Source organism: Gymnoscopelus braueri (assembly GCF_963280865.1).
Source record: "Gymnoscopelus braueri genome assembly, chromosome: 24".
NCBI lineage: Eukaryota > Metazoa > Chordata > Actinopteri > Myctophiformes > Myctophidae > Gymnoscopelus > Gymnoscopelus braueri.
In genome coordinates, this window is record NC_137626.1 from 5,450,649 (window position 1) to 5,476,405 (window position 25,757).

A 25,757-nucleotide genomic window follows, 5' to 3' on the forward strand; every position below is an offset into this window, starting at 1 on the left:
TGTGCCTTGACATATTGACTTGCCCTTTGGTGTGCCTTGGGCACAAAACATACAAACAATCTACAGCATAGTGTTTCATGTCATCCCATTTCCATCAACAACAAAAACTAGAAACACACAATTCACATCAGTGTTGTCGCTAATCGCTGCGTAAGTCACTGAACATGTCCCAACAGACAAACTAGCAGAAGTAAATGTTAGCGATACACTACACTTTGCATTAACCCTTTAAGACCTGGAACGCATCTGTGTCACTTCTTGATTTGAGCTAAAAAGCATTATTTTGCACTTTGGGCTATTCAAAAATAGCAGATCTACAAGCTCATAGCGTGGCACCGAGTGCCGCACTATGAGCTTGTGGATCTGCTGTTTTTGAAAAATCGTGAACATTTGTGCAAATCATTGAATATATATATTTTTTTTTTCAAAGCAAACATTTTAACTCAAATCTTTTGCTTCTGGGGGGTCCCTGGAACAACATATTTTGAGATGGGGGTCCGCGGCCAAATACATATCATTTTGGGGGGTCCTTGACATGAAAAAGGTTTGAGAACGACTGCAACCTCATACGTTTTTTCCAAAAACTGTTAGGATTTAGAAGACATTTGTAGAAAGATTTGAGTTAAACATGATTACAAATATATATATTTAGATTTGGACACATTTTCATGATTTTTCAAAAAAGATGCAGATCTACAAGCTCATAGCGCGGCACTCGGTGCCGCGCTATGAGCTTGTAGATCTGCTATTTTTGAATAGCCAAAGCAATCTAAAAATGACAGAGATGCGTTCCCGGATTGAAGGGGTTAACGTGTTTGTTTTATGACGCTACAACTGAATAATGCATTACAGATGCAATGAAGTGTGTCCTAACACCAGTATGTATAATGAGTCTTCATACCAGAGACACTGTGACGCTTGATAAGACATGAGATGTGGGCCTGTATGCTGTACTGTACATAACAATCAACAAAGGATGTGATGTTCTTATTTTCTCCTTCATACTATACAGACACCACTCAAGTACAGCTGACAGCACACACACACACACACACACACACACACACACACACACACACACACACACACACACACACACACACACACACACACAGCACGGCTGTGTCTCTGCTGTGTTGGGAGCGCTGTACTCTGTAGTATAGCTATAGGCCGGCCTACACAACCGGAACACATTGGATTTGCATTTAGACAGAATGAAAATGAGTTGCCTCTTTCTTTTAACACATTCAGTCCGGGAAGCATCTGTGTCATTTTAGATTTTGTTTAGCTATATATATATATATATATATATATATATATATATATATATATATATATATATATATAGTACATTAAAAAATAGCAGATATACAAGCTCATAGCGCGGCATGAAGTGACACGCTATGAGCTTGTAGATCTGCTGTTTTTGAAAAATCATGAACATCTGTGCAACTCAATGAATATATATTTATGAATATATTATTTATTTTGAAAGCAAAGTGGGGGGGGGGGTATGATATTCAAAAAGTGCCGCGCTATGAGCTTGTAGATCTGCTATTTTTTTTTAAATCGTGAAAATGTGTGCAAATCTTTGAATATATATGTTTTTTAAAGCGAGCATTTTTAACTCAAATCTTTGTTTCTGGGGGGGTCCCTGGAACAAAACATTTGGAGATGGGGGTCCGTGGCCAAACACATATCTAAAAATGTTTTCTAAATCCTAACAGTATGTTTCTATATCAGTGGTGCTCCAACTTTTCCATGTCAAGGACCCCCAAAATGATTTGTATTTGGCCGCGGACCCTCATCTCAAAACATTTTGTTCCAGGGACCCCCGAAAGCACAGATTGCAGTTAAAAAAAACATTTTTCAGGATTTAAAAAAAAAAAAAAAGCAGATCTACAAGCTCATAGCGCGGCACTCGGTGCCGCGCTATGAGCTTGTAAATCTGCTATTTTTTTAATAGCTCAAAGAAATCTAGAAATGACATGTTCCCGGTCTGAATGGGTTAACAGAATGAAACCGATAAGATCCACTCCACAGACTACACAGCAGTGAACCCACGGGAATAAGAACTGGCTGAGAGGTTTGGGGAAACATAAAAAAAATGTTCATGGAAATGGCAGAGTGTGAACTGTAGCTACATAATGTGATTCACACACAATGGATATGAAAATGTGACTCTTATCACTGACACAACAAATATATATATCTTTTACATAAATTCCATTTGGACCTTTATATAGAATTCAATCCTGAATAGTGTTTTTTTTTTGGGAAGTGAACAGTATTGTTGTAATGGTTTAACCCATTAAGACCTGAGAAGATTCTAGAAATGTCTTCTAAATCCTAACAATTTTTTGAAAGAAAAACCCACATTTGTTTTCCTCGATTTTTCAAAAATAGCAGATCTACAAGCTCGTAGCGCGGCACTCGGTGCCGCGCTATGAGCTTGTATATCTGCTATTTTTGAATAGCCAAAGGCATCTAAAGTGACACAGAAGCGTTCCAGGTATCAATGGGTTAAGGGCAAAATGTGGCCTCTTCATCTGCAGTCAAATTATCGTCGCTGTCGGATGGAAACCTGTCCAAAACCGTTTCCTTTTGCATTATCATATTAAAAAAACATATTTAAAATAGTGGCACAGAATCATAAATCATGTTGAGTGTTGTGGGGACTGCTCTGCCTCCGGGTAGGTCAGTATTGAAGCAATATTACACGAGAGGGTGTGCTTTACCGTCATTACTGGCACGCCTGTGATGCGGTCAGGAACGAGGCGAAGCCGAGTTCCGCGAGCATCACAGAAGTGCCAATAATGTAAGGTAAAGCACACCCTCGAGTGTAATATTGCGATTATACAACAGTTACCAACACAACACATCCAAATGTATTCATATTGTGGAGCAATTCATAATAAAAACGTTTCGCTATTATCCGTTTCCCTGTAAAGAGTTTTTCACTGAGACATTAAAGGTATCATGACATTCATTTTCACTTTTTTTTATTTTCAATGTTTTATTTGGGGTTTTATGACCTCAATTACACCCAAAAAATCTGAACTTAGAACATTCAGTGGATTTTCTGTGGTCTGGGGTTTTCTGAATAATTAGGCTGAAAAGTAATCTGAGCTTGGCCCTTCGACAGTGAGGTCACAGTCAATTAATCCCGCCCACTCTCCTCCTCGCCCCTCCCCTCCCCTATCCTTTCCTTTGGGGGGGGCGGAGCAGAGGCGATGATTGACAGGCAAAATCCCTCACCAGCGACACCCGCAGGCAAAGATTTATTTTTTCATTGCAGTTGAAAAGGCTTTAGAAATGTGAGAGAAAAACACCTGCCATGGATCACTGGAATGGAATTTTCACTTAAAACTTTTTGTACACTTTTGAAGGACCAGGACAAAGACTTTGAATGTGGCGTAAAAGTGAATGTCATTAAACCTTTAAATAGTCCCTGTAGCAGCGCTATGAGCCTGAGGCACCGTCTCATCAACACAGCTGAGCTATCAATGCTTGCGCAGTGGAATGAATTCCAGTAGGCTATATGCTCCGTCGTACGACCGTGTCACGTGGCCAAAATAACTGATCTACAAGCTGACAACGCGTCGCGATGGCGACGCGTTGTGAACTTGTAGATCGGCTATTTTCGCCGTGCGACACCTGGCGACGCGTTGTGAACTTGTAGATCGGCGCTATGTTCGCCGTGCTGTTTGTTTTCCTACCGTGGGACAGCGTGACGTCACAGCACAGCTGTGCCATATATGGTCTAATCAGGTGCGGACTGCAGTGATTAGGCCCGTGCTATGATGCTGGTTTGAAGCACGGCTAGACAGCTATTTCAACCAATCAGATTGCTTGGTCGGAACTACCTGTTGTATAACTCCTGATAACGCCCAATGAATGGTCTGATAAATCACGGGTAGGTTAGAATGTCGCCTACTACTGTAGCCCATTCAATGGTCTGATAAAACGTGATAATGTCCCATTCAACGCATTGATAGCATTCGAAGCTGGTGGCCTCACATCGTGAGGCGTTGTGTGCTTTGTAGAACTGCTATTTTCACTACTGTTTGTCTGACACTCTGGTATGACGAAGTGCTTTAATTTACGGCGATACAGAAACACGTAAAACATGTGAAATACGGAGATAAGAAGTTTCTGCCCTGACAGCAACGATATGCAATACTCCTTGTGAAAGCTGATCTTACATTACAAACGGTATCATTCGTATCATATCGTCTCTGGCGGGTGTAAATCCCTGTATTATATTACCTCTAGCCAGTGAGCTTAACGTGCAACATCATTTTTTACTGTACAATACATTTATGGATGTTCTACTTGATTCATGGACCAATTAATACCTACTGGGAGATCTAGTTTGACGTCCATTTTGGATTTTTGGTTTTCACCTGGCCTCTAGGGCCTCTAATAAGACAAATCGGCCTGTTGTAGAGCCACAGGGGCGGCAGTGACTCAGGAGGTGGAGTGGCAGCTTGGGAACTGAAAGGTTCCCAGTTAGATCCCGGGCTCCCCCAGAGTCCTTGAACAAGACGCTGAACCCCTAATTGCTCCCGATCAGCAGGTTGGTGCCTTGCATGGTTTCCTCCTCCATCGGTGTGTGAATGTGTGTGTGAATGGGTGAATGTAATGCACAATCTACAGTATGTAAAGCGCCTTGGATAAAGGCGCTATATAAATAAACCATTTACCATGAGGCTGATTTGAACATTTTCAAGTGGCATTTCTTACTCGGCCTGGTGAGAATGTTTGTGCAAAATGTCACGGAAATCGCATGCTGTGTTCATGATTTGAGGCATTTTGTTCAAAACGGAGCACTCCTGCAAACTTTTGAAGCCATTCTTATCCAATCAGGATGGAATATGAAAAATCTGAAAGACCAGTTTCGTTTAATGACTAAAGATATACGGTGTACCGATTTGCGTGATGTTTGGACAAAATCTGTAGGAGCACTGTCAGAAAATGTGTTTTGCAAAAAGTGGCCTCCTGGTGGCGCTATAACAGGCCCGTGTGAAAGATTTGGGGCAAAGGTTCTGAATTGGCATCCAGGGAGTGTGTGTGCACAGTTTCGCTGCGATCAAGCCAGCAGTGCCGGAGATTAGCTGTTCACAGACGGAGGGGGCGAGACACACACACACACACACACACACACACACACACACACACACACACACACACACGCACACACAAGGACGGACGGACAGAGTGCAAAACATAGTCTCGGCCATGCCTTTCGGCCTGGCGGAGACATTAAAGGAGAATTCCGGACAAATTAAGTGTTATCTTTGATGTCTCGTTACTCACCTACCGACGTAAAAAGTGGCGTTCTTTTTTTCCATAGATTCCCCTGTCGTCATTTTTTAAACCCCCTCCGTTGTCATAATGGGAGCGCGTGGGTTAGGGAAATTCGTCTATTATAACCGATGCAAAGTTATTTTTTTCTCTACTACTAGTCATTGTAGAGTCTCATGATAGTCAAACATGCGCTGAAACTTCCTGCGAGGCTACCGTTAATGGCGAACGATTTAACACTGGTTGCTTGTTTCCAGAACCTGGCAACACGAGTTGCCAGGTTCTGGAAAGAAACAAGCATCGTCGGTAGGTGAGTAACGAGACATCAAAGATAACACTTAATTTGTCCGGAATTCTCCTTTAAAGCTCAGTAGAATCGTAAGGTATATTGACAGAGAAAGGAGGGCCGGAGGGAGCAGACAGAGGATTCTACTTCTAAGATGTTCAAGGAGTTAAGGAGTTCACCACACATTATGAGCATGTCTGATTCCGTGGATAAATAGACCGGGGCCATGCTCCCCCCCCCCCCGGGGCAAAACGTTTCACCGGGTTTCATCATCGTGCAAAATGCACTTTCAACTATGTTCAGTGACTCTGAAAAATATGTTATTAACCCTTTAAGACCGGGGGACGCATCTGTGTAACCACTTTATCCAGATTTTATACTTTTGGCTATTCAAAAATAGCAGATATACAAGCTCATAGCGCGGCACCGAGTGCCGCGCTATGAGCTTGTAGATCTGCTATTTATTTTTAAATCGTGTTTTTTTTTTGCAAATCTTTGAATATATATCTATAAAGCAATTGTTTTTACTCAAATCTTTGCTTCTGGGGGTCCCTGGAATGTTTTTTTTTCTAGATGGGGGTCCGCAGCCAAATACATATCGTTGTGGGGCTCCTTGACACTGACATTAATATTATAGCAACATAAGTGTTTCAGAAAACTGTTTTAAACTGATTTAGAAGACATTTGTAGAATCCCCAGAAGCAATAACATTTTAGCTAGAAATGCTCGCTTTAAATATATATGTATTCAAAGATTTGCACAACATTTTTCACGATTTTTCAAAAATAGCAGATCTACAAGCTCATAGCGCGGCACTCGGTGCCGCGCTATGAGCTTGTATATCTGCTATTTTTGAATAGCCCAACGAAATCTAAAAATGACACACAGATGCGTTCTCAGGTCTTAAAGAGTTAAAGTTTAGGAGAAAGATCCTTTCAGGGCTTATTGTGGTGCATGGGGGGGCACACAGGTAGGCTCAGTAGTTACTATAGAAATGGGTGGTATGGGCGCCTGGCATTTCGGTTAGATGTTTGTCACCACATAGCATGGTGTAACCAAGGGACTGGCACGGTGCCCCAGGAATGACACGGAAGGTGATGGAAGGATACGGACTCATGGCATTACAAAAGGTTCACACGCGCACGTATACTGTGTACAGTCACACACACGTGAACACACACACACACACACACACACACACACACACACACACACACACACACACACACACACACACACACACACACACAGTGGTGGAAAGTTCAAGTTCATTTACTCAAGTAATGTACTTAAGTAAAATGTTTAGGTACTTTTACTTTACTGGAGTATTTCCAATTGTCCATACTTTTACTTCTACTTCACTACATCTCAGAGGCGAATATTGTACTTTTACTCCAGTACAATTATTTGAAAACTTTAGTTACTAGTTACTAGGCAGGTATAAATTATTACATTATGAAACATACAGTAACCACTTTAGCCCTATTTTATACATAGGCTATTTGAAAATAGCAGATCGACAAGCTCACAACGTGTCGCATTGCGACACGTTGTGAGCTTGTAGATCTGCTATTTTCAAACATTTTAGTACTTTTACTGTTGGTACTTTAAGTACATTTGGATACCAATACTTTTGCACTTTTACTCAAGTAAACTTTGAATTCCGAACATTTACTTGTACACATCAAAACCACTTCCCCACACACACACACACACACACACACACACACACACACACACACACACACACACACACACACACACACACACACACACACACACTGTGTTGTGTGATTTGAGTCATTGTGGACACTGGACAGTCGCACACGGTAGACCAGTGGTTTTTCAGTGTTGCTGGTTTTGTTGTTATCCGTTCACCCTTTTGTTGCCAGGGAAACAAAGACGTTTTAATTACAAAAACAAACAAAAGCTGTTCCGTATCTACAGCTATAGGGTTTCGGATCTGGAACCGTAGGAACTGGATCCACCATTGTGGAACCGGCACTCTCAGAGTGTACAGATGTGTGTACGCAAGTTGCAGTAGTTAATAGGAGACTCTTTGTGTCTCCAACCGGTCCGCTCGTCATCAAAATTAAGTATTGGCTTAGGAATGCCACAATTATATATATATATATATATATATATATATATATATATATATATATATATATATATATATATATATATATCTCCCTCCATGGGGTGACTATAATCAATAGAAAAAAATAGTTATTTTTGGGGGTGAACTATTCCTTTAAAAAGTGACACTCTTACAGGTCAGAAGCAGATGTACTGAATGTGTGTATCAACAACCCCCCCCCCCCTCTATCTGAGGGAATGTGTCAGTTCAGTTGTGGAGTGTCAGTCAGTAAACCCATTATGCTGCTGCTGGTTGAATATTGTATTGTCTTTTTGTTCAGGCTCCACTACATGTCACAAGCTATAAGACCCCCCCCCCCCTGCTGTGATCCAAGGTGCAAAAAAACCCACCCGCCTGTAAGGCCAGAAGCACCGTGGCGCTCTGGCACTCTCTCTCTCTCTCTCCGTGTCACTCCATTATCCCCAGGCCCAGGGGTGTGTGTGTGGTGTAATGGTGTGAACCGCCTCCACTGTTTGTCACTCTGTGTGCACGCTGCCGTGCCCTGTCCTGTATCGTCTTCACATCACATCACAACAACACAAGTGGAATGTCGTACGTTAACTTGTTCCATGTCAAGGACCTCCTGAAATGATATGTATTTGGCTGTGGACCTCCATCTCAAAGTGTGTTGTTCCAAGGGACCCCCCAGAAGCAAAAAATTTAGTTTAAAATGTTAAATATTCAAAGATTTGCACAACATTTTCCAGGAATTTTCAAAAAAATAGCAGATCTACAAGCTCACAGTGCGGCACTCGGTGCCGCGCTGTGAGCTTGTATATCTGCTATTTTTGAATTCCCCAAATATATAAAATGCCCCTGTATCATCTTCACACCACATAACAACATAAGGCCGTTGGAATATCGCACGTTAGATCTCTATAACGCAGGGGGGGGGGGGGGTCTTCAACAGGGGGTCCGGGGACCCCTAAGGCATTGGTTCTCAAAGTGGGGTCCGGGGACCCCCAGGGGTCCTCGGAGGGGTACCAGGGAGTCCCCAGCTAAATGAGTTAATGTCACAATCATTTTTAACCACTTTAACCATCTTTTATACTTTATAGTATAGTTAAAAGAGGTTTGGTGTAGAGGGAAAATGGAGCAAACCAAGTACAAGTATTAAACTCATTCACTGCCAGAAAAAAAACAAACATTGTCTATATCTGCCACTGGCACCGAGTGTTTGCACTTACCTTTGAAAAATCATAGAGCGTTATCCTTCACAACGATCCACCGGCCGATCACTTTAACACATTGGGTGCCAGAGGTTTATTAAAATATTATACGTTGAGTGCCTGCATTTCTTCCATCCACTTGCGTTATACGTTTCGTGCTGTAGAAGCCCCGACGCGGAAGTGCATGTAAACAAAGCGTGCGTGCGAGACGGCGGAGGGTCCCGACTAACGCCTGGAACAATAATATTTCCAACGCGATCCTCCATTGCAGCGTGATCGCCGATCGAAAACGTCTCGTTTCCACCACGTTAAAAATAAATGGAGATATTAAGCTTTTAGTCAAGGAGATAACATTGAAAACGCCGACCGGAAGGATTTTTGACATGGAGCCACATCCAGCCTCTTCTTCTCAGAAACTCCTTGGGTGATGTCAAAGTTTCGTTTTAGCGCCCCACGTGGGCCACTCGTATAAAAATAGAATTGGGTCAAAAACGGTCCGGACCGTTTTCGGCACTTCTCGTTTGGATCCTCAAAAACGGTCCGGACCGTTTATGGCACTCGATGTGTTAAAAGACGTGGGGTTGTCTGGTAGACTGGGAGAAAAATAAATGTGTGCCGCCGTGATAATCCGTGCCATAGATATGGCCAGATAAATGAGTGGGTGGTTTTTGCCGAAAGCAACAGAAAGCAGAAACAAATAGATTTTTCAAAATCCTTTAACACATTGAGTGCCATAAACGATCCGGACCGTTTTTGACCCAATTTTATTTGTATACGTTGGGCCCACGTGGGGGCGCTCTAACGAAACTTTGGGATCATCCGAGGAGTTTCTGAGAAGGAGAGGCCGGATGTGGATCCATGTCAAAAATCCTTCCGGTCGGCCTTTCCAATGTTAACTCCTTGACTAAAAGCTTAATATCTCCATTTCTTTTTAACGTGGTGGAAGTGAGACGATCACTCTGCAATGGAGGATCGCGATAGAAATATTATTGTTCCAGGCGTTAGTCGGGACCCTCCGCCTTCTCGCACGCACGCTTTGTTTACATGCACTCCCGCGTCGGGGCTTCTACAGCACGAAAAGTATCAACGTAAGTGGATGGAAGAAATGCAGGCACTGAACGTACCCTATTTTAACAAACCTCTGGCACACAATGTGCTAACATGGAAGTGAATTGGCTGTTTTTTTTTGTTGCAATCACGTGATTTGCTGCTTCATTGGTTCACTGGGACTCAAATGGTGACTCCGAGGTAGCGGAGAGCGCCCTCTAGTGGAAAAAAACAAACAGGCGTCAAAAGACGTCTTTGGCAGTCTGGGTTTTTGATTTACAAAAGTCTCAAAAGACGTCCTTGGCAGACTCTCTATTGGCAATCAAGTCTATGAAGCAATCTATGAAATACATGAAAAGGTTTAATCTGCAACATCATTTTATACAACATATAGTGTTGGCGGGGGGTCCCTACTTCATCTCTCTCTCAGCTAAGGGGTCCTTGGCCTGAAAAACACGTTGAAGACCCCTCTTAACGCAACATCTGACACACAGCGCGGTCCAACATTATGGTGAAATGTCAAGGTCAAGAATGGTGATTAAAACACATTAACACGCAGCACATCATTTCTGAGCTATTAATTATAATCATAGGTTAACACATTGCTGCGCATAATATAACTACTGAACCGTTAATTATGGGTTCGCATGTTTCCGTACGGAACTTGTGGAATATTAATTATAGGTTAACACCATGCATCATCACCAGGCTGGCCTGTGGATCTTTTATACCAGTAAAACTGACCTTTTTGTGGACGATGTGGTTGAACTTGACACTCGCTGATACTCTGATACCTTCATCTCATGTATAACACACTGATACTCTTCTTGCACCGTAACCAATTAAAACCAGGCAATCATCTGTGACATTTTAGACCAGGGGTCTTCAACAGGGGGTCCGGGGACCCCTAGGGGGTCCTCAGAGTTACTACAGGGGGGTCCGCCAAAATCTTTGTGTGATATATATATATGTTTTTACATTAACCACTTGAACCCTAGCATACCTATTCTGAAGAGAACGTTAGCCAAAAATTGCAGATCGCGAGGCGTTGTGATCTTGTAGATCTGCATTTTTTGGCAAAGAGGTATAGGTGTAGAGGGAAAAAAGAGCAGACCAAGAAAACAAAAAAAGTTTGATCTGAAACTCAATTTTATATGATATAGAGGGGGTCCCTGCTTCATCCCTCTCTCAACTAGGGGGTCCTTGGGCTGAAAACGTTGAAGACCCCTGTTTTAGATTGTATGTTATTGAAATTCTTTATTAGGAATAGCCCCTTGAGATGTAGCATCTCGTTTTAGAGGGGATCCTAGGTACATGATACACTGTATAGACATTTTCCAAAAACTAAAACTAAAACAAAACAAAAACAAAGCAGAGGGGAAAACAAAACATTAAACAACAAGCAATTACAACAACCTATTCAACAAACAATATCAGATATGACAAAACAAGTAAACAACAAGACAGATGACAGGAGCCACAACAGAACAGACAGACAGACAGACAGACAGACAGACAGACAGACAGACAGGACAAACACAACAGAAAATGTAAAGCATAAGAATGGAACATTAAGTCAACACAGACAGAACAATATCGTGAATGTCAGTATATTTAGAGTGATTAATAGAGGTTATATGACAATGTTATAGTTATGAAATAGTTATAGACATGTACATACATTCTCAAAGTAAGAAGACAGCATATTTTGAACAGATAATGAGATGAAATGGAACGTATGTATATATGTATATATGTGTATGTCTGTCTGTCTGTCTGTCTGTCTGTATACACACACACACACACACACACACACACACACACACACACACACACACACACACACACACACACACACACACACACACACACACACACACACAGCAACATAAGTCTTTCCAAGTATAATAAACTGTATTTGTATAGCACCTTTCATGACATGAAATGCTACTTTAAGTGCTTTACCCAGCGAGAATAAAGCACATTAAGTGCTTTACAGAAAAAGTACAAATAATTTAACAATAAAGCAAGAAAAAGAAAAGCATAAGACATTTAAGTAATAGCAAAAAAAAGGCAGCGAATCAGGCAAAACAGTGAGGACATGAATAGCAACGCAGAGATTTAAAAATCAACTAAAAGCAAGAGTGAAGAAATAGGTCTTGAGCTGTGCTTTAAAGCTATATCCACAGAGGCTGTGGAAGTCTCTCTGAAGTCTTTACAGAAACATCTTAGGATTCACAACGGTGGTTTAGAACAGTGTCTCTCAATAAATAGCACATATACAAGCTCACAGAGCATCTGCAAGCTTATATATATATTTTTGATTTTTTTTGAAAAATCCTGAAAGTGTTTGAAAAATGATGAATAAATATGATGGTCCCTGGCTAGGCATGGGACAATATACGATATTATCGTATATCGCGATAACATATTTCCACGATAACAGTATCTGTAATTACAGGGTACTGTAATTATCGCGAAAATTATCAGGCTTTTGGGAGCACCCCGGACAGTTGCTTGATTCAGTATTTAGATGTTATATATATATATATATATATATTCATTGTATAGACACGCCCCTCTCTCTAGTCTTAACATTACCTGGCAAGATATTAAACATTGTTTTTTATCCCCTTGCCAGCGCAATTACCTTAATCCGACGATCTTTGAAACTCAGTGGAAGCTAGATTGTGTACAAAAAAAAAGTCCCTGTGAGAAGGCGGAGGGATCCGTGTGTCCATTGGAACAATAACATTCCAACACTGATCGGCCATTTCGGGGCTATGGCCCGATGAAAACGGGTGGTTTTCAATGCAAAAAAAAAGGGTGGATGGGTGTGACGTTTTTTGGAATGACACATCCACATACTTCTTCTCTGAGTGACGATGGATCATCCCAAAGCTGTGTTAGGGTGCCCCTTGTGGAATTCTCTCTAAAAAAAAAAAACGATAATAGAACGACTTTATGCGTCTTGGCAGGCAAGTGGACTATTTAATAGAACGACTTTATGCGTCCATGGCAGGCAACGTGTTAATTTGGTGAATCCATCTATCCACCCACTTATCCATCCATCCATCATCCATCCAGCCATCCATCTTCATCCACTTATCCAGAGGGTCGTGGAGGTAACAGTTCCAGCAGAGAATCCGTCTTCCCACATGAGCCACTTACCTCTGGGTATAATCTCCACTGGTCCTTGGTCTACACATGTCACTGTGAACCACATGATGTTTTTATGTTTCCTCTTCGTCTGCATTTTCTCCTGAGGGCCATCATCTTCCTCTTCATCATCTTTCTCTGATATGCTTGGACCCCGTTGCCACTTGCAGTTTGTTTGTTTGTTTGTTTATTTAAATGGGACCACAGTTTGTTTCTCTTTTTATATGTATATATATATTATATATATATAGGCTATGTTATTTTTTCAGTTATTGTTGGTCATGGCTGCCAGTTCCCACCTGATGTCACGTGGGAGTTCAGACTGCTCCACACCGTACTGAATAACTGCTAGCTTGCATAACATCTTCAGATTAGGACTTAAATCTAAGATATGCAGGTCATCAAGTGTGTCGTTTTTTTTTGTTTTGTTTTTTGTGTCTCCTCCAAAGAGGATGATACGATCTCCCACCATGCAACAGCACATCCGAGTCATCCTACACAGGGCTTTCCCTTTGGGCTCAACCTTCTTCCATGAGTCGGTCTGTGGATTGAATTTCCACAAATCATCATTGAATAATTGCTTCGAGTTGCTGCAGCCAAATATGTACAGCTCTCCATTGTAGGCAAAGGCTGAATGACCCCCACATCCTGCCGGAAAAGGATGTGCAGAAGGTGTGCTCAGCCAGCAGTTGGTCTCTGTGTCAAACACTCTGACCTTGTTGTTGTAGACGTCCCACTGGACCCCCCTGCCGCCCCCAAATACTAACATCTTTGTCCCGATGATAGTGGCAGAGTGAGATGATGAAACAGGTGCAGGACTTCCTCTGGTGTTAACCCATTGAGACCTGGAACTGTCTCATTTTTAGATTTGAGCTAAAAAGCATTATTTTACACTTTGGGCTATTCAAAAATAGCAGATGTACAAGCTCATAGCGCGGCACCGAGTGCCGCGCTACGAGCTTGTACATCTGCTATTTTTGAAAAATCTTGAAAATGTGTGCAAATCTTTTAATATATATATTTTTAAAGCGAAAATTTTAACTCAAATCTTTGCTTCTGGGGGTCCCTGGAACAACATATTTTGATGGGGGTCCGCGGCCAAATACATATAATTTTGGGGGTCCTTGACATGAAAAAGATTGAGCACCACTGATATAGAAACAAACGTTTTTCAGAAAACTGTTGAGATTTAGGAGACATGTAGAATCGGCTTCAGGTCTCAATGGGTTAATTAAAGTCCAGACCATTGTGGTGGTGTCCAACTTGTAGATATCATTAGTGAGTCTAATCGGCTGTGTGATTCCTCCATAAATATACACAACCTTCCTCAAGACACAGGCTGAGTGGTAGCTCCTCCCCTCTGGAACGGTACCGGAAATATTGGGTTTGGACCATCTGTGGTTGTCAACATCAAATGAATAAAGCACGTTGCAGTAAGGATTTCCCCCCCCAGATGTAGACAATATCTTCTACCAGAACAGCCGTGTGGCCAAAGCGCTCGCGGGGAACCTCAAGGTGATGTTCTCCTCCTCCAGTTTTCATTGTGGTCAACTTCCTCCAGCGTAGAGACAGTGTGTTGAAGATGTGGACATCAATATAACGACTGTAACCGTAACCTCCAAAAGAGTACAGCTTGTGTCCGACTACCACAGCTGCCGGCCCGGAAAGCCTATGTCCTCCTTTCAGATGTGTCGTCCAGTGAAACATTTCACACACCAGCACCACTGTGAATCAGTGCAACTAATTTACAGAAGAGGTTAGAAGGAAAGGCAATGTGTCGGTAACAGTTGCCGAATGGTGTTGTGTTGGGAAATATAATAAAAACATTTAAAAGGACAATTATGTTGAATGTGATGACGATGGTGTGATGTCATTCCTTGATGACATCATTATTATGGAATAGCAAATGACGTTACTCAAAGTGAATGGCCATTTTAGCAAAATCTATAATCTGAAATGTGCTAATAATAAGATGTGTTTTGTCAGTACTATGACACCAGTACTATGACATCAGTCATCCATATTTGGGCATATTGAGATAAAGACACACAGACAGATATGCAGAGATGTAGAAAGGCAACACCTCTGGAAACAGAGTGTTTGTGGACTGGTAAGAGTTTGAGGCTCAATGCTCAGGAAGAGCTTCTAAGCAGCTGTTAACACATCGGGTGCCAAACACGGTCTGAACCGTGTTTGCACCGGGTAGCGCTTCGGTGCCGAACCGTGTTTTCAGTCTGTTTTTTTTCCACACGGGAGGGGCTGGAGCAGCTCTGGAATCACCCACGGTGTTTCTGAGAAGGAAGGGCCTTATAGATCACCATGCCAAAACACATGGCTCCCCATCCGCTTCCGTTCTATCTCCTTCTCTAAAACCCCTATAACCCCGAAACTTTTTACATTGGGGAAAACGACTCATTTTGTATGGGCGATCGCTTTGCCAATGTGACCCGCGTGAAAGATGTTAACGTTCCAGGCGTTAGCCAGGACCATCGTCCAAAATGCATGCATGTTTTTTTTCCCATGGATTGCTCGTCTTGGAGTCTACAGCTTAAAACAGTGCCGCGCAGCTCAATGGTGAGATTTCTGGCACTGAACGCAATCTGTTCTGGCACCGAATGTGTTAAGAGTCATAAAACAAGGACAGTTCCTGTCTTTCTAGAATATCTAATCATCTTCATCTCCCCCCCCCCCCCCCCCCCTCTAAGATATCTAAGATATACAAAATGGCATTTTAAGATTTTTAAGCATATTTAAATTATCGTTATAATACCGTAAATCGCAATTATTTTGGTCACAATGATCGTGACATGAAAATTTCATATCTTCCCATCCCTATCCCTGGCACAGAACATTGTCAGATGTGGGGGTCCGCGGCCAAGTGCATATCATTTGGGGGTCCTTGGCACGAACACGTTTGAGAACTGCTGATTTTGAAGGCATTTGTAGAATCGGACTCAGGTCTTAATGGGTTAATTCCTATATCATGAACAGTATATACCAGCTGCTATGCTCACGCACCGTACGTCTAAAGCTCATGTACATACTGTACGGATGTGTAAATATGTCGATACCTTGTAGCCTGGGACCAGATTAATCTGCCAGTGCAAAAAAAAAACGACTCCGTTGTGAATCCATTTCCTGCTCCCGAAGTCTGGGGTGACCAATCGGGGCCCAGTATTCAAATATGGGAGACTGTAATTGGTAGTTGGTTGTAGGTCTAACCAATTGCGTCCAGAGCCATTCTTTTGATCCCGCCCCTTGGAAAAAAAACCTTCCTCATAGAAGCACCAGACTCATATCCACGCAGTGATATAGTCTGACCACGCAAGGCTAGATACCTATTACCTTGTCTTTATTTGATTCCTTCTTCCCCTCGGTGAAAACGAATTTCACCCACTGTGTTACACCTCTAATTCCGTCATGTGACAATAAAACATATTTAGATTCTTATTATAGGTGAACACATGACTTCTGATCTATTCGGGGTAGAAGGTCAACCTGTTCCCAGTGGGCGTCGACTCGGTATAGTGACAACATGGGGGGCCACAGCACCGCAGGGGGGGGGGGGGATTTGTCAATCACTGACTGACTGTACACTGGAGACTAGTCCAGGTTGTGGCCTTTTGGGGATTATGTGACAAATGGAGCATGGAGAGAGAGAGAGAGAGAGTCCAGGCAGTGCAGTCATGGCAGCCGGGGGGGGCTGGTTCCTCAACGCTCAGCCACACCTCCTCCCATCGCCCTTCATCTGATTGGATGACAAGCTGACATGAGACACGCCCCCTCAATCCTAATGGTTCATTCTAGGGGGTCGTTTTAACCCATTCAATACGGGGGTCTTCAATCTGTGTCATTTTTAGATTTATTTGGCTATTCAAAAATAGCAGATATACAAGCTCATAGCGCGGCACCGAGTGCCGCGCTATGAGCTTGTAGATCTGCTTTTTTTGGAGAAAAAAAAAAACGTGAAAATTAGTGCAAATCTTTGAATATAAAACAAAATACAAAATGTTTTGAGATGTGGGGGGGGGGGGGGTCCACGGCCAAATTCATATCATTTTGGTTGGTCCTTGACATGAAAAAGTTTGAGAACCACTGATATATAGCTGTTGATTGCGAACGCGGAAGGAGGCGCGACCAAGTGGAGCTTACTATCTAACTATGCTTGGGTTGTGTGTCTGTGTCTCCGTCTGTGTCTCTGTGTTCACGCTCTCATTGGCTCGCGCCCCCATGTGACTCACGCTCTCATTGCCTCAAGCCCCCATGTGACTCACGTGCGTGCACTGCCTATTTGCAGCAGCCAGAGTGCACCAGAGTGCAGGAATTTAGACAATGCTCTGCACACACACACACACACACACACACACACACACACACACACACACACACACACACACACACACAATGTCAATGTTATATATATATATATATATATATATATATATACTTTTTTCTTCTTTTTCTTAACACATCAAGTGCCAGAGGTTTTTTAAAACAGGGCACATCCAGTGTCAGCGCTTCTTACCGTGTACGCCGATCTGTTCAGAGCTGTAGACACGCCTCCACGAGGACCCGGAGGTAAACAAAGGGTGTGTGGGCGCGATGGTCGAGGGTCCCGACCAACGCCTGGAACAATAATATTTCTAACGCGATCCTCCAGAGTGCAGAGTGATCGCACGTCGAAAATGGCTTGTTTTCACCACTGTAAAAAAGATATGGAGATATGGAGCCTTTTCTCCAGATCCCATCATTGGAGAGGACGGAAGAGACGTTGTTTTGGGCCCTTGTCACATCTGTCCATTCCATTTTACAGGGACCTAGGATCATTCCTAAGTTGCGTTAGAGCGCCCCCTGGTGGAAAAAAAATCAAAAATCAAAAAAAGTTGCAAACACTCGTTTATGGCTCTCAATGTGTTAAAGTTGTACAATGCAGAATCACAAATAACGATTTTTAGCAACCTCTGCTGGTCACTACCGTCACTGCATACAATTTCCCTAGTCCTCGATTACCCAGAATTCCATTCGTTTTCACCGGAAGCCGGAAGCGTTTCAAAAAGCGATCTTTTAATTGTTTTATACTATCTACGGATCGTTTCTCTTAGCCAGTGGAGCATTAGTTACCATGAGCTGTGCTTTCTTTTTCTGTTCTTTTTCGATCTTCCAATCCTACATTCTCTTAAAATCAGCGTGAGGTTCCTTTTTGTTAATAGCGCGGTAGTTCCTGGCCAAACAGGAAACCGTTGCGGTAGTTCCTGAGGACGTCGGCCACGACGTCATGACGTTGGCCAGGAACGTCATTTCCCCGGGAAAGTCCCCCCCGTACACGTTCAATAGAAAATATATAAATAAAAGGCTTCCGGGGGTGAAATTCACGGAGTGGGTGTTGTGAAACTTTTGCCACTCACAAAATATATACAATTTAACTTTAGTTTTGTTGAAAACGTTACCTAGTATTACTTTAATGATCTTAATTCATTCATTCATTCATTCATTCATAACACGGCGTATGTACCTTTGTGGTCCTCTCTCTCTCTGCAGTGCCTGGTGTTCGAGGACGCCCCCAACGGCGTGAAGGCCGGCCTGGCGGCGGGCATGCAGGTGGTGATGGTCCCCGACCAGGAGATGGACCCCGGCCTCACCCAGGAGGCCACGCTGACCCTGAGGAGCATGGAGGACTTCCAGCCCCAGCTCTTTGGACTGCCTCCATACAAGTGAACACCAATGAGCTAATAATTATTATTATTAATTATTCATAATTATGAATTAACCACTTAAACCCCATATGGGTAACCGGAGTCCCTACTAGTGTCTTTTCTTGGGGGGGGGGGTTTGGGGGGAAAGCTTTTGCTGAAAATAGCCGATCGACAAGCTCACAACGCGTCGTGAGCTTCTCGATCGGCTATTTTCAGCAAAAGCTTTCCCCACAGTAAGGATACTGGGGTTTAAATGGTTAATAATAATGCATTCTATTAGGCATTGCACTTATCATTCACATGGAATATCAGAGTGCTACAGAGTAAAAATCATAATCAAACAAAATATTAAGAAGAAAAAAATGTTGTCAATCATAGAGAATATTATTGCTGACAATAATTGCATAAGACTTTAAAAAAAAAAGGCCTTCCTTAACTCTCTCAGTGCCACGCCCCGACATATCCCGAGTTTTTCCCGAGTACCCTCAGTGCCAGCACGAGAAATCCCGAGTTTTTACTTTTGACTGTGGTCGCGTTATTCTGTTTATTTTTCATGATCACTTTCGCTTCCTGACTCCTTCAGACTCACCCGGAACTGGATGTAAATCCGGTGATTTTCGGCCAGAATAGGGAAAGTCACGGTTTTTCACACGGTATAAAAAGCGAACGGAGAGGTCCACGTCTACTCTCTTTGGTCTGGGTGACGATCAGTCATCGTAGTCGTGTATCGCATCGTAATTTAGCGCGATCAACGATTGTCGAAAATGTCAACATCCGGTTCTGACCGGATATGACGTGAGCCTGTTTGGGAGGGGGCGAGTGAGCCAGCGAGATCATCAATGTGTCGATTTGTTGCTCTCTACTGGTAGAACTGTATTATGGGTTTAAAACCCCAATCAGATCATTTATTTGAATGAAAAATTACAAAATTACAAAATAAAAAAAAACGCAAATTCCTGGCAGTTTGGGAGTACTTTATGAAAATACTCTTGGCACTGAAAGAGTTAATTAAAAAAAAGGGTTTTGGCCTGTCTTAAAAGAGTCCTGCAGGGTCTGTGGTGCTGTGTACTCGGGAGGGGGTGGGGTACCACTCGTGGGCTGTGAGGACATAGCAAATGGGCCCCTAAAAATATTAGGCAAAACAGTAAGAATGTTATGACAATATAACGTATAAGCCTAACAGAATAAAAATGTTTAAAAAAAAGTTACGGTATTTTTTTTTCTTTCTTTAAAAACCTTGAAAAACAGATCCAGGGGATCACGTGATCGAAAGATCTCCCCCACCATTAACTTCCTGCTTAGCGGGGAAACTCCCCCCCCCTTGTCAGGTGATAAGAAGCGGGTCTGCTTAACTCCTCATGTGTTGAAGGGGAAGCATGAGCTGAGTTCGGGGCTCTACCCATGCAGGCTGGCAGAGGGAGAGTAGCGCCCAGGATTACACGCTTAGGCATTGGCACTGGGTGAAAAATAAGGGTTACAAAATCGTGGGCTAAAAAAAATTTAGTTTAAAAAAAATAAATAATCCTGCTTAGCGTATTTGGGGAAACAGCTGTATCTTTTTTTCTTTTTTTTTCGCCCTGCATTTTTGACGAGACAGACGAGCTATATTCAACGGCCTATAACAAGAAACGGGGGGTCACGATGACTTTTGTTTTTTTCTCTCGCTGAAGCACAGTGAAACCCTCCGTGTTTAGCAACCGTCGGGGGATCGATCAAACTGGAGATAAATATCGTGTGACTAGTTGAAAAGGTAAATAACACAATGGGTGCCAGAGGTTTATTAAAACAGTTTACGTTGAGTGCCAGAAATCTCACCGTTTGCAACGCTGCGCTGTTTAGAGCTGTGGACTCCAGGGCGAGCACACGCACGTAAACGATGCATGCGTGGATGACGATGGATGGTCCTGGCTAAAGCCTGGAACAACAACATGTCTCACACGAGCCACATTGCGGCTCAAACGCGCATCGAGAATGACTCGTTTTTGCCCACTGTAAAAAGGAGTCAGAGATTTTTTAGCAAGGAGATAGAAGCGGATGGGAGCCAGATTTTTTGCCACAGTGATCCGTCTGTCCCTTACTTCTTGGGTGATTCCAGAGCTGCGCTAGCCCCCCCCTTAAAACACGGTTTGAACCGTGTTCGGCACCAAAGCGCTACTCTGTGAAAACACGGTTTGAACCGTGTTTGGCACCCGATGTGTTAAAACGAAAACTCGCTGGTAGTGGGTTATTTATTTATTTATATATATATCTGGCAGTCAAAGAGTTAATGGGTTAAACGTTTGCGGCGGAGTGTCCCTGAGTGAGTAAGAGTGGTTTAAACCCAGCATTAGCATCTTGCGTTTTCATCCACACATCTATGGCGTGCACGTTGCTTTGAAACGGGCGCATTTAATTGCTGAAGACACCGGCATAATATAGCAGGAACGTTGCCAACAGTCTACACGGCTCCCTCAGGCTATGTATAATGGTTGTGTTTATTTCACATATCAAACAAAAAAAAAAAAAAAGTACAACAATTTGCAAGTGAGATATGAAGGAGAATGTCTAAAAAAAGAAAAGAACCTCCAGGGGCTCAAGAAGTGTCATTCACCAGGCAGCACCAGTGTTGCCAGATTTTGTGAGAGAAATAAGCAACCAGGTCTAGGAAAACAAGCCCAAAAGAAGCGACTATTATAGTCTACATGAGCATTTTAAACCTATATACTGTACATTTCGGCTATTTGAAAATAGACGATATACAAGCTTGTAGATCTGCTATAACAAACTCTACACGCTGTAATGATAGTTGCCGACAGATTCAGCTGCGGAGCTCTGATTCTGTCTTGAGAGATTAGGGAGTGTCAAATACATATTCATTTGAGGGTCCATGGCATGAACATATTTGAGAACCACTGGTTTTAAATAACAATAAACAAAAATTGGAAGCAAGCCCAAATAATCAACTACCCTTTTTAGAAATAATCCCCCAAAAAAACGCAACCCGCTAATTACCAACATTTATAAGCAACTTTTACAGAAAAATAAGCCCAAAGTCGCTTATAATAAGCAGACATGGCAACCAGCGGGCAGCACATTAGAGTACAATGACAATGTGTGGAGGGCTCTTGAGTTTGTCAGTGAGAGCTCATCCACTCCCCCCCCCCCCCCCCCCTGTCCTTCTATGCTGGAGGAGAGATAATCTTCTGTTCCCACGCGTTCGTATCCATCACTCCACACGCTCTGACACTTTTAGCTCATTCAGCCTCCGTTTCCCTAAATCAAAAAAATAAGTGGTGGCCAAGGGGCCAACGGGGAAGTGGGAAAAGAAAAATCGGTAAGGCCACATTTATAAAGCGCTTATACAGTATTATTACACGGCTTGGTTGAATGCTTGATTCTGATCAAGCATTCAATCACTGAATGGCTGAATTCAGCTGTGTGTTATCTCTGACTAATGACCAATGAGCTCTATAACAGACCTCTGTCTAATGAAAGGCTCAGAGCACCTGCTGCGCTGCTTGACAGCCATGTAAACAGACACACCATGTCATTTACCGCTAAACATTGATCTCAAGAATGTTTTTCAAGAATGATTCTACAAATGTCTTGTAAATCCTAACAGTTTTTAACTTATGTTGCTATGTCAGTGGTTTTAAAACTTTTTCATGTCAAGGACCCCAAAATGTACATGTATTTGGCCGCGGACCCCCATCTCAAAATATTGTGTTCCAGGGACCACCCAGAAGCAAAGATTTGAGTTACAAATGTTCGCTTTAAAAATATATATATTCAAACGACTTGCACAAATGTTCTCGATTTTTCAAAAAAATAGCAGATCTACAAGCTCGTAGCGCGGCACTCTACGAGCTTGTATATCTGCTATTTTTGAATCGCCAAAGTGTAAAGAAAAAAGCTTATTAGCTCAAATCAAAAAATGACACAGATGCGTCCCAGGTCCCTATATAAAGTTTAACATTTTACTTTTTGAGCTTTTCTAATTTTGTTGGATGGTACAGTGGGGAGAGAGACAGGAAACGGGGAGAGAGCCAAGGAATGATACACGCTGCAAATCCACCGCCGGGCTCGGGAATCGAACCCGCGTAACGCTCGTCAGGCACCGAAGCCTGTGGTCCTCGGCCGTCGGCGAAAAACGTGATTTCAACTCAAAGATCATTGTGCCAATTTAACCACCTTCAGCCTGTCGTCCCTAATTTTTGGGGATGTCATTGTTAAGAATGTTCAAAAACATAGCAAAAACATAGCATATCTACAAGCTCACAGCGTGTGGCATCATGATGCATTGTGAGCTTTTAGATCAGCTATTTTCTCTTATTTTTTTAAGGCCATTTCACAATAGTGGGATGCAGCCCAAGGGAAAGGTTTTGGAACCTCTGGCATAAAGTGTGTGTGTGCGTGTGTGTGTGTGCGTGTGTGTGTGTGTGTGTGTGTGTGTGTGTGTGTGTGCGCGTGTGCGCGTGTGTGTGTGTGTGTGCGCCTGCATGCGTGCACGCCGCAGACATAAAGTGTCATGCGTAGTACAGAAGGGATGACTATATTGTAATCTGTGGTCAAATTGAAGGTAATGTGACAATTGTGACTAATGCAGTTTGGGAAATGCTCCTGCTAGGCAAATACATCTAAAGTGGTGTCACCACAGTAAATACATTCAGACTGCATATCATGCTTTTCTGATTTTCATTACTTTTTTTCCCCCCTCATTTTTGGTGACTTTGTCTGCCTTGACTGATCTCATTTGGCTGTGGTTACTGTTCAAACATCATTTGCATATAAACATATTTCTGTGCCGTCAGTGAATGACTCTTGGAGGTTGATGCATTCACAGTGTGTGATGTGTTGTAGGGACTGTATAGTAGGGATTTGCTCCACCGTTTCTACATAAAACAGGCCTCTATGGCGAGTTATTTCTCTTCCTGGTGGGGAACCAATGAAGGTAAATTAAGGAAGGGACACCAACGTCGTTTTCTCTATCCAGTAATTCCAGAGCATCTAAAGAGCATTTATGAACCTGCCAAAGTATCGTAAGACCGTCCGTCATTGCCAGTCTGACAACCAAATCTCGCGATACTACCTGCAGCTGTTTAGTATAAAAATAAAAGGACGTATTTACTGTGCACATCGAAACGTGACTTTGTTAAAACTAACAAGATAACTTTTCTGGTTTTAGTTAACTCAAATAAAAATGAGGCTTTCCAAACAAACGATAACTAACTGAAACTGTAATTGTATGTTTACAAAACAAACTAACACAAACCAAAGTCATAGAGGGACATGAAGACATTTAACATTTAAATTAACTTCAGCTTTTTACCCATTAAGACCTGGAGAAGCATCTTTGTCATTTTTTTATTTGAGCTAAAACAAAGCGTTATTTTACACTTTGTCTATTCAAAAATAGCAGATACACAAGTTCATAGCGCGGCACCCTATGAGCGTGAAAAATACAAATCGTGATAAAATAAAAATCGTGAAAATGTGTGCAAATCTTTGAATATATATATTTTCAAAGCAAACATTTGCAACTCAAATCTTTGCTTCTGGGGGTCCGTGGCCAAATACATATACATTTTGGGGTCCTTGACATGAAAAAGTTGGAGAACCACTGACATAGTAACATAAGTTTTTTCAAAAAACAGTTTTTAGAAGACATTCTAAAAACTGACATTTTGTAGAATCGGCCTCAGGTCTTAAGGGGTTAAATAGTAAATAAAGACATGTACACACTAAAACCAGTATCTCCACCAGGCTGTGCTCCAACCCACCCTTATCTTCCATTATAAAAAATAAGTTTAGACGTTTAAAAAAAAAAACGATGCTTTGCACTATTATCCCTGAACAGGCAAACAAACTGCCAGCGGTGAACCTGTTGCCTTTTTCCTCACAGAGATAACAACCCCATCTGTTCCACAGGATAATAGTCCTGTATAATTGTGCAGTCCAATACATAATATAAAAAATGCCAAGCTATAATATTGTGCATCTTTCTGGGGGGGAAAAAATAAAGAAAGAAAAGAAAAATGACAGTAGTGGCGTGTTGAATAAAGTTGGATTTTTTTTTAATCAAAACCTGGTCGTTACTTATGCATTGTGAATATAACTATACCCAGTGGTGGAAAGTAACTAAGTACATGTACTCAATTACTGTACTTAAGTACAATTTTGAGGTATTTTTACTTTCATTACTTTTACTTCTACTCCACTACATCTCAGAGGCAAATATTGTACTTTTTACTCCACTACAATTATTTGAAAACTTTGCAGATATAAATTTTGATATCATAAAACATACGTTTACCACTTAAGCCCCATTTTATGCCTAGGCTATTTGAAAATAGCCGATCTACAAGCTCACAACGCGTCGCGTTGTGAGCTTGTAGATCGGCTAGTTTCAAACATTAGTACTTTTACTGTTTTGGTACTTTAAGTATATTTTGACGCCAATGCTTTTGTACTTTTACTCAAGTAACATTTTGAAAACATACTTGTAACGGAGTATTTCTACATTGTGGTATTAAAGGAGAATTTTGGACTAAAGTTTTCTTACCTTTTCTATGACGTTATGATATCTTAGGATGAATGGTACAGTAGAAAATTTTCATAACTCCACCCCTGAGCCGCCACAGCTTAAAAGGTGCGCGGATAGGCCTTAGGTTAGATCACATATTTTAATAGCTTTTAAAAAAAAGAAAATTGGTGAAATCTGACGTTCATAGTGACAGAACACTGCAACCAAAAAAAAAAAAAAATCTCGAGATTTCAATCTCGTATAGCGAGAATTCTGTTTTTTTTTTGTTTTTTTTGGGACAGTGTTCTGTCACTATGAACGTCAGATCTCACCAAAAAAAATTCAAGAAAAAGCTATTAAAATATGTGATCTAACCTAAGGCCTATCCTCGCACCTTTTAAGCTGTGGCGGCTCAGGGGTGGAGTTTTTCTACTGTACCATTCATCCTAAGATA

General features: G+C 42.0%; 1 protein-coding gene across 1 annotated transcript in view; it reads left to right on the forward strand.

Moving 5' to 3' along the window:
• pudp (pseudouridine 5'-phosphatase) overlaps positions 1-18,903 on the forward strand; it is a 78,555-nt gene extending 59,652 nt beyond the window's left edge. The window contains exon 4 of the mRNA XM_080422190.1: positions 18,647-18,903. Coding sequence (XP_080278316.1) covers positions 18,647-18,823 — 177 coding nt within the window. The 3' untranslated portion in view covers positions 18,824-18,903. The remainder of the gene's footprint in view (positions 1-18,646) is intronic.
• Positions 18,904-25,757: the final 6,854 nt, after the last annotated feature.